This window comes from Opisthorchis viverrini (genome assembly GCF_000715545.1).
Source record: "Opisthorchis viverrini unplaced genomic scaffold opera_v5_15, whole genome shotgun sequence".
Classification (NCBI taxonomy): domain Eukaryota; kingdom Metazoa; phylum Platyhelminthes; class Trematoda; order Opisthorchiida; family Opisthorchiidae; genus Opisthorchis; species Opisthorchis viverrini.
In genome coordinates this window covers 852,506-862,355 of record NW_008751671.1, presented here as the reverse complement: position 1 = coordinate 862,355, position 9,850 = coordinate 852,506, and the positions used below count along the sequence as shown (strand labels likewise).

Sequence of the window (9,850 nt, the reverse complement as noted above, 5' to 3'; positions counted from 1 at the left end):
TATATATATATATATACATCGGAGCTCCACTGGGAAGTTCTCCAAAATGTTATTCTGTGTTCTGAAACCCAGTCTAAGTTCAACTTGTATCGTTTGTTGCCACTAGTTGCAAGTTATTCCGCACACGCGGTCCGGAATCAACTGATTCTGCTTTCACGTTTGTCTGTTTCTTTTGTTCTTCAGCAAAAACTGTCCCAAAGGACTACATTGTGGAGGCACCTCTAGAGTCGGATGACAAAGATCAAGACACTTTCCCTCTATCCGACCGCCAGCAAGCTATTATCACCCAGCTGATTGAAGTGATTATGCAACCCTCGAAGACGGCTGACAATCGAACCAGTCAGTCTGCAATTGTGGATACCTCACAGGTTCGTTGCCTTGCCATACTTACCTGCTACCGATCGATACTTGGTGGACCTTACCTACAATAAGCGTTTTGTACCGTCATTTGCACTTGATTTTCTACCCACAGCAAAAGCCATTCATTTTTTTGGCACTTTGGATACTACAGCTACTTGATGTCTGTTTTATTTTCGTGTTGCTCACATTCGAAAAGCCCGTTCCCATCCATCACAGTTCGAAAGACCCTCGTCCACCCACACTTGCGACCTAACAAAATTCTGGTTGCGCCTACGAGGAATCATTGCCCAACTGTGGTTACCTTTCGACATACATCCACACTATGAACTGAGCTTGAATTCTACTAAGTCAGATGTGGACTCAAGTCATTGTCCCTCATACGGTGTACCCGAACCCTAACTTCTTCCTTTTCACCTAATCTTGTTTTCGTTAACCTGCAGCTCTTTTCGTGCAGCACTGTATTTGCTTGACGGGAAGGTACCGTTAGATTTCGCACTTGCTTCGAGTAGATGAGAAGTGGACCTTCGCAATAGTTTTCTTTTGAATGGCTCAAGCCTACTGTCCGCACCCAGTACGCAGGCATTCCAATGGCTATTTTTCTTCCAATTACCCAGGCAATGTCCGTATTGAATGCCGAACCCTGAAAGTCATGTGATAACTGCTCCTTTTTGTATCTACTATTAAAAAGAGAAGCACAGTGAATGGGTTATCTGAATCATAACCTACAGTCTGGAGTTCAGTAAACTTAGAAATGTCTAACGAACAATTATTAATTAGTAGCAAGATGTGTTAACATGCTTTTTGTCGGAACTGCTCAACTGGGCCGATCTGAGAGCTTTTGTATTCAGGGAACAACTGGAAGTGGAAGCGACTGTACGACGATGATTCATTCAAAAATTGCAAACATTATAATAGGTCGCCGTATATTGCTTTGTCTTAGTGTCAGGCTTCAGTAGCTTGGCTATGTATTGCAGATGTGTTGCATATTCAGCCATGCTACAAGCACGGTGCTAAGGACATCGGTCCGTCTTTAGCTATCGAGGCAATTTGCAGAGGACACTGTCGTTGTTTTGGGCATAACTGCCGTTTCTGGGATCTTAAACTACTTCCGCTATAGTTATAGGGTTCGTTTTTTTAATGTTTTGAGCGAAAAAAATCTCGTGCCTTAAAATTGTCCACCGTTGGTGGGAGATGTTGCTGCTTAGCTGGCTTTCCCTCGGCTTGATTAACTTTTGTGGGTTGCACAGATGTCAGCATATTAGGCCTTGTTTTAATAATAGAGGTTACGTGCTTCATGGTGTCCGCCACAACCACTCAGAAATAGGGGAGTAAAGCGCTGGGCCTTCGTATGCGGCAACTCAGTTTTCCTCATGTCAGTGAGACTGCCATTCAGTGTCGGACTTTGGGTTGGTGTTCGTGATTGTTAGTAGCGACATACCGTTGAGGCAGCACCATTTACCACTGCTGAAAAGTATGAAACATGCAAAATCTTTTCACTGTGTGGGCGGCAAGGTTGATTGAGTGAACAAAGGTCAAAAGCCCCTAGCCAGTGCGCCCAACCACCACTTCATTGGTCGTATCGGTAGGTCATCTGCGTTACCGACTGCTTCTTGACTTTGCCTGGCCCGGAGCCCTCAAGTTACGTAAGTGCGTGAGACACCCTACGGAACTGTTCGCTTCACCGAATAGTACTAGATAAATAGATCAATACTTTGTGGTTAATGTGGGTCTATTCAGAAAGTACAGGTGTGTGAACAACTGTCTCGAGCATTTTCGACGCTGAGGATATTGGTTGCAAATGTGGATAAGTTTGGGAATTTCACAGAGAGGCACTGTCCACAACTACCTTCACCAGCTGGCTTTTATCCAGCCAGCCGAACGGGTGAGCAGTGAGGTTATAAGAAAACATAAGCTCGTGCATTGAATTGAATTGGATTTTTCAAAGTTACGACGTGTCCCTGGTGGAGTAAAGCAGACAGGCAATTGTTTTCAGAGTACGAATCCAAACCTTTGAGCCCCATCTAGACATCCCGGGGTCTCAGCGATGCTACGAAAGTACTCTACCAGACGTTTTCCTCCAGAAGTATGATTGCTTCAGTGGACAATGAAATCTGGTGAGCTGCAAAAATATGAACGTAGACTAGGATTCTTTTCTGTTTCAGCACATACGCAACAAAATGCAAGATTTTGAGGCAAAAAGGTTTTGTTGCACTCGCAAAGGTTTTGCAGCTAAGAACATTGTGCGGCCAATGGGCCCCGTTGAAGGCCAATCATATCAGCGCCTGCTTTTGCCGTGTCAAGCCCTGCTTCGGTTTGACTGTCAAGTCGACGACATCAACTGAGTTGTCAATGGGGCGTATATCGCCTGTTTTTAAAAACCTGCTGTCTTTTCGAAGCACACGGCCAAAACACTGCAGCTATCGTCATTAACTGATCGATGTTAGCCTTGTGATATTACGGAAACGTTTCTGAGTCTGCATTTTTTACTCTCCCTCTTCTCAAGTTTCTCAAAATGTAACACTGACACGGCGGTGTTCGTTGGATTCCAACTTGAGGTTATGTTCATATTTAGCCATTTTTGACGCAACTGATATCAACTTGTATGGAAAAAAACGTAACAGCTGAAGTAGTCCGCTGGACCGCACCTCTCACAGGACACAGTAATGACGTTAATAATTTATACAGTGGCGCTAGCAGAAAGTCACCTTTGGCAATAATACAGGCTTAACACTTCTCATTATCCAGACCATCAAGATTGTTCACCTTCAGGCCCGAATAAGAAGGTCATAATAGTGGTATCCTTTAGTAAACTTTTTCCAGTTCACAAAAATATGGCATTCTACCCTATGTATACGATACCACTCAAGGAATGAGTTAGAGACTGATGTTTGAACAAATGGATGATTCCGCAGTATAAAGACCACATCTCATGAATAGTACGAGTAATATGACTGTACTGTCAAACAGTAATTGATGTGCACCCTCCTCAGGTCTTCCTTTAGAATGTTTCTATGTTGTTCAAGTTGATGCTGAGACTGATGGCTGTGTTGCTGACCTAGGGGTCGATTACGACCGCCGGTATCTTATCCAACCCTGCGGTAGCACAGGTTTCGTACCTCATGCAGCTTGCGTAGGGTGCAAGCACCGTAAGAACGCAACCTTTGTAAAGATTTCCAAGTTATTAGCTGATACATGCTGCGTTAGTAGCAACCGTCCATGTGGATCAACTGAGTTCTCGTTATGCCTTAATTGAAAAACGGAGTTCCTCAGTGTATCTGATTATGTATAAATTTTGAGCAGTACTGTCTTACACAAAATCAGTAGGCAATAGCGGCTACCTTGTTCATGTATGCTTGCAGTTCTTTTCTAATATTAATGAGTCCTTTCGTGTCCACATCCCTTTTTTCTTAAAGTATCGCGTTTGCCGTTAGGGTTTGTGGTTGATCCATTACATCTTGTGTTTTCCTATCTTGAACTCTTTTACTGCCATAGTTAAAAGCAGAGCTTACTCATCACCTTTTCAGATTTACTTACTCACTTATTCACTCTCCATTTCAAGCGGACGCAATCATCCACAAGTGATGGGATACAAACATCAGCGTCTACTCTGCTTACTTCCAATTCAACAGTGTCTGATGCCACTTGGTCCAGTAATTTAAATTTAGCAGGTCTGCCGTCTCAGAACGAAAGTCAGTCGACAGCTACTGTGCAACCATCTGCAAGTTTACCGCCAAACGCCACCACGGGCTCGTCGTGTCCTACCACAGGTGTCACCGTCCTCGGAAAAGCCGATGCCATTCGTTACCTCATCGATCTCATTGCCTCCTATCGGCCTGTTGCTGAATTTGTGGCAACATACAAACACAAACCATGTGGAACCAATGGTACTCAATTCCCATCGCTGTTGACCTACTTGTTCAGCACCCAGTTGAGCAATCCGGAAACCACGGACCTAACTACATACCTGTTAGAAAACCTCGTATTGGTTGGTTGTGAGTCCACACAAGACATCATCATTGCTGAATACAAAGCTTCTCTGGGTCGTATATCATCCTCCGTTCCAGTTTCTGGAGATCAGGGTATTGCCTATGAATCCGTACAATTTCATAAGAACGAACGTGTAACAGCACACATGGCATTTCTAGAGAGACTCCTCGCTCTACCCTCTCCTTTAGTTGACCGCCTCATTGGCCTAATTTATCGGCGACATTTGCCTGCTGACATTGCCAAACTGATCGCATTGATTGATTGCAACCTACCCAACACCCAGTCGACCCTCAGTACAACTTTACGCACTTTGGAGAGCCTAACTTGGGTTGATCGTCAAATTAACAAACTTCTCAACTCCTCCCACGAACGCCAAGCAGATCAGGCTTTACCGGGCAGTGCAGTTCAAGAAGCACAAGAGGGCCAAGTGGTTGATGCGTCACAACGTCCTGAACATCCAACCACTTTGACAGCAAGCACTGAAGGTCATTCACGACTTGCTGCTGGTGGAGTTCGCGAAGCTCACATATCCTCTCACGTGAATTCTACTCGTCATGCCCCTGAGGGTGTTGAACGCTCGAGTGGCGTGCACCAATTCGATTCGAATTCCGAAGACGATGAGGACGAAGATGATCACAACGACAACTTGGTCCATCGCTCGACTTATCGCGTAGAAAGCGCGGTCGCTAGTGGCCAGACATCCACTTCCAGTGCTCTAAACATTGTCTTAGATAACGTCCTGATGACTGATTCTGGGTTAGTGATAAATCAGCCAAGGGTAGCCGAAAGAGATGTGCCGCAACCATGGCATACTGGCGAACAAGATGGATCCGTAATTTTTGTTCGCGATGATGAAGACGAGGGGAGTGCTGGACAAGGAGGTGAAGATGATAATAGTCAGGACGAAGATGGCTTGGATGTTGACGATGGTGGAGATGACGATGAGGAAGTGGAGGACGAAGATAATGATGAAGACGAAGAGGATGGTGACGAAGATGATGACGAGGATGATGACGACGACGGTGCTGGTGAAACCGATGAAGACGTCATAGCCGATGATGGTGAAGTTGCATTAGTCCTGAGAAGCGGTTCTTCCGGTCGCCATTTACGTGGCTCTCGTCGCCCCAGAACGGAAACGATATCACTTTCAGTGACCACTAGTCGTGCTGGAGGTGAACCGGAACCGACAGCAAGTGCTGGCGAAGCAGTGCGTGCCAACTTCCAACGAGGTGCAGATGAACTAAATATTCATGGGGACACGCATGAAGAGGATGATGGAAGTTTTGATGATGATGATGTGGATACCTTTGGTCGCGATGACGAGGATGGAGACGACATCGAAATGCCGGGTCCCGATTCGGAAGGCCCTGTCTTTCTGAGCACAGATAGTCGTATGTTGCGCGAGAATGACTCGGTCGTAGCGGTTGTAGAAGAAGTACTGAATTTAGTTGACTTACCACATCAGACAACCTCTACTGTTGTTTCTCGTGGTGCTGGAGGCCGTAGGGACCGATTCATTTTCACGCCATCCGAGTTCGGTGGCTTAAATATAATACCATCGAGGAACTCCGGAGGTAATTGGGGTCTCTTCCTACCCCGGTTTGGAGGCGCGATGAATGCTGACAATCATGTGCGCAATGCTTCTGCTGGGACCGGCTTACCTCCGAACACCACCATTTTCCGCTTCGGTATTGGGAACGGCGGAAATACCTCCGTTTTCGTAACTGGCAGCAACCAGAGTCGTTTGAACTCTTCTGGTGTCAGCATAACTTCCCCTGCTAACGCATCTGCTACTCCCGCAGCCCAGCAATCAATAGTCCCTCTGACGCTGCCTAGTCAGCATCCAATTCTACAGGTAAGCTTGACTGCTTTTAATTTAATATGTATTATTTGTCAGAAATTAACATCATTCAAATTTGATATGTGTTTTCTGGTTATTTGAGACAATATTCCGTTAATTCGTTCAGCGAACCTTAGTCAGACGATGTTTCAATCCAGTGTACTTCTAAATGCCGATCTTTTGAACACCAACGTATATCTTCATATTCTCAATGGACAATTTCAACCCACATTGCGAGCTTCCTCCTTGTGACACTTGATTGCTGTTTTTACCTGCGCGTAATGAGTTAGGGTAAGCAGTTTGGTCGAACTTGATAACTACTATCGCACGGTCCTTGGATGAATTGGTTCACTTTGGCACTGTCAAAATGCATACATCTTTCAAGGGTAGATCAGTCTAACTTATTGGTGACCCATCCGCACAGCGTTTTGGTATAAGCGTCCAACGGGCACAAACCCGAGTGATTTTACGGACATTTTTCGACGATAAAACATAGTAATTTGCATTAGGACAGTCGACTGGAGCATGTAAACCACTCTAATCCTCCTTCAACACAGTTGAAGCATTCCGATGTAAAACTGTTTTCGTCAGTTGTTCACTTATTCAGACGATTGTGCGACTGGTGAATAATCGACACTTTCTACCTGAATGATCATCCGTCCTCTCAGAAAAGTTGTGAATGGAAGAATCAATGGGCTTAGATTTAAGCTGATAATTTGGCCAAGATTAAGTCTGACTCTGAAAAGCTTGGTCACACGGGTACTTATTTGTTGGGTGTTGTGGAACAGTATATGTGATTTTTTTGGGTAAGAAGAGCGAGGGCCGCAAACTTTTAATCAAGGGATCATATGGTAACTTTCTCTAATTCCGTTCGATGTGCTACAAGGACGTCGCACGTTTTGGGGTCTGAAGTACTGCTTGCATAAGTCACATTAAGCATTCAATTAGGAGGTCAATCGGAAATTCGTTCAAATCCCATTCTGACATGCAACCAACCCACTTTCATGCGCATATTGGTGGTTGTTCGGTCCACGCGCATTCTCTGTCCGTTGACTATACTTTGTATAATTCACTTGCCTGTTTATCCTCCCTCTAGAACTTTCCTATTACTTGCGTTAGATCTCCGCGACCGTCCTTTTGGATATGTGTAACGAAATTTTCATGCCTGTGACATGGAGCTTAGTTGCTTGTGTTTGAAGTCGTTGTCCAGAAAAAAGTTTCCGACCCATCCCTACCTTCAGTTCCGACTATTGTTTCCACCACGCAGGCGAAAAAAATTTTTTTAAAAATTTTGTCACTCCGAAGTCGTTCCCCTCTAGTAAGACTTTTCACAGTTGTCATTCCGTACATCGGGCTGCTCCTTATTCACAAGAGTTTTGTTGGAGGTATCAAAATACGACTTCGGGACGGCGACAAGATTATAGCATGACATTAAGGTACCTGGCATCCCTAAATTAATACTGGGGCATTGAATTTACCAGATAGAATTCATTTTGTGCGGTGAGTCGCAATTTGTATACCATGCACGCATACCAACATGCATACTCAATCATTAATAAATCCCTAATGGCATCCGGCTTCGCTGACTAAACCAGGCTATCAATGGATGGGTTACATTGTGTGTGTTTGTGCATTGCTTTGTACTTATTAGGTCGCAGATTCATCATGAGAAAAAGTACGTCAGGATCTAGTCGGTTTATGTGGAGAACTGCTCTGTTATTCTGCTTCATGAGGAGAGTCCGAATTTCCCAAACCACATGTCTGCCTCGTATATAATAAAAAATGGCAGTTAATCTCGATTGGTTTGTTTTGTGCACCGTGTTAATTTGCTATGTTGCATACCGTTAATATTTTTTGGCCTCTATAGGTTCCTTCATTTGCAATGGCAAATCAGTCTGGTGCTGTCGGAGCTGGCCCAAACACTAACGTCCGAATTAATGGTTCTGTGGTAACCAACGCAGCCCCCACACCATTCACAAATAGGGTTACCTCTGTCCTACCGCCCATTCCGCCGGTATCCAACACCGTCAGTTCAACACAGTATGGCTACCGACTCAGGATTCCTACGGGTGTGCCTCCACCTACCGTTGGTAACGATAGCCTTCGTAATCGTGCACCCCCTGCTCGTGCACACACGCCATTCATCACTGAATCTGTAGGCTACCGACCTTACACAACAAATGTTCCAACAGCGTCCACATCAGCAGTCACTTCTAGCCTTATTGCACGCCCTCAGTCTGCCGCTGTAAGTGAAGCTGTTCGAGATGCCCGTGCTGGTCCTGAGGCTGATGCTTTAGTGTGGAACGTGCTGAGCAGTGTGGCAGTGGATCAGCCCCTAGCCGTGAATTCGGCTCTGGCAAGCGCTGTATTCCGTACCGATGAACCTACCGCTACTCGAACCTCGGGTGGTTTATCTTCCACACAGTTATCTCCATATGCGGGCTATGCTTTACCCGCAAGCTACCGTCGTTGGGTTACCCTTTCAAGGTTACTCTTCGGTCATGAGTTGATGGACCTTGTCCTTATTAGTCGTTACCAAGTTCACCAGGAATTATCTCGCCGAAGACAAGACACTCTAAAACGGCGTATTCTTGAAGCAGAGCGATTGGCCAACCAGCAACAAGCCATTCCAGCTGCAACGCCCAACCAACCGGAGGTAGCCCCGTCGGCCGTAACTTCCACCGCGACTGTCGAATCCCAACAGCCTGAGGTATATGGTGCCCGAGCTCAAATGGAAACCTCCCATCTACCAACACCCCCCATTTCGCACCAACCATTAGTTGAGCATACGTTGCAGTATTCTCAACCGGACGAAGGCACTGCCGCCTCACAAATGGATACGGGTAAGTAGTACTCTTAACATGTTTTCAAACCATTCTCTGATTCTGTTCACAAGACAAATCACGGGTGGTCGTTATAATTTCTTCTAACTCGGATTAATCTTGCCTTTCATAATTCACTGGTGTTTCATGGTAGATAAATGATTGCTTGAAGACCTTCCTTTGAAGTTCTATCTTCCGTCTGTAAAAACGAGAGATTCAGTTGAGTCTCCTATGAAAGCCCAGTTGTTATGCGAATGATTGTATCTGTCGAAAACTCGTATTCCTGTTTGTGTAGTGTAAAGCCATGGCAGTGAACCTGAATGAGTATCCCAGTTTGTTGCGTATAGTATGAGAACATTGGTTGAACTCCATAGATAGTTTATCATCAGTCTCAATCTGCTTCCTATTCCTATTTGCGCTACTCAAGCCTGAATGTGTAGATCATAAGTTTCTCCATCACTTAATTTTGCATATATCCAAGATACAGTGCTCCCTGGATTTCCTGAAAGAGATGAATTCGGTCATCTTAAAGGAGTGATTTTAGTCGAGGGAAGACAGTAATTACATCAGATGATCGTTCGTAAACACTAAACAATATATGTGTGCATTTCTAATCCATCAGAAAGCGTTTCGTAGTGTGTTGTCGTGTTTCCCCCAGGGAATTGACGTGTGGCGAGAATTAAGTCAATAAACTAAGGGCGACGTTAATTTTCAGTACTCATCACTGGTCTACTACCTCGCGACTTCGATTTTAAAACTACAGTTCGCCGCGTATTTTCATTACAAGAAAAAGTGAAATTACAGGGTAGGGTGAAAAATAAAGTCAGCAAGACTCCTGTAC

At 44.9% G+C, this 9,850-nt stretch overlaps 1 protein-coding gene across 1 annotated transcript in view; it reads left to right on the top strand.

The window, feature by feature from the left end:
- T265_01385 (hypothetical protein) overlaps positions 1-9,850 on the top strand; it is a gene marked incomplete at both ends in the record, with an annotated part of 79,509 nt that overhangs the window by 47,877 nt on the left and 21,782 nt on the right. The window contains 3 exons of the mRNA XM_009165411.1: positions 184-368; positions 3,920-6,202; positions 8,055-9,030. Of these exons, the coding sequence (XP_009163675.1) occupies positions 184-368; positions 3,920-6,202; positions 8,055-9,030 (3,444 nt within the window). The remainder of the gene's footprint in view (positions 1-183; positions 369-3,919; positions 6,203-8,054; positions 9,031-9,850) is intronic.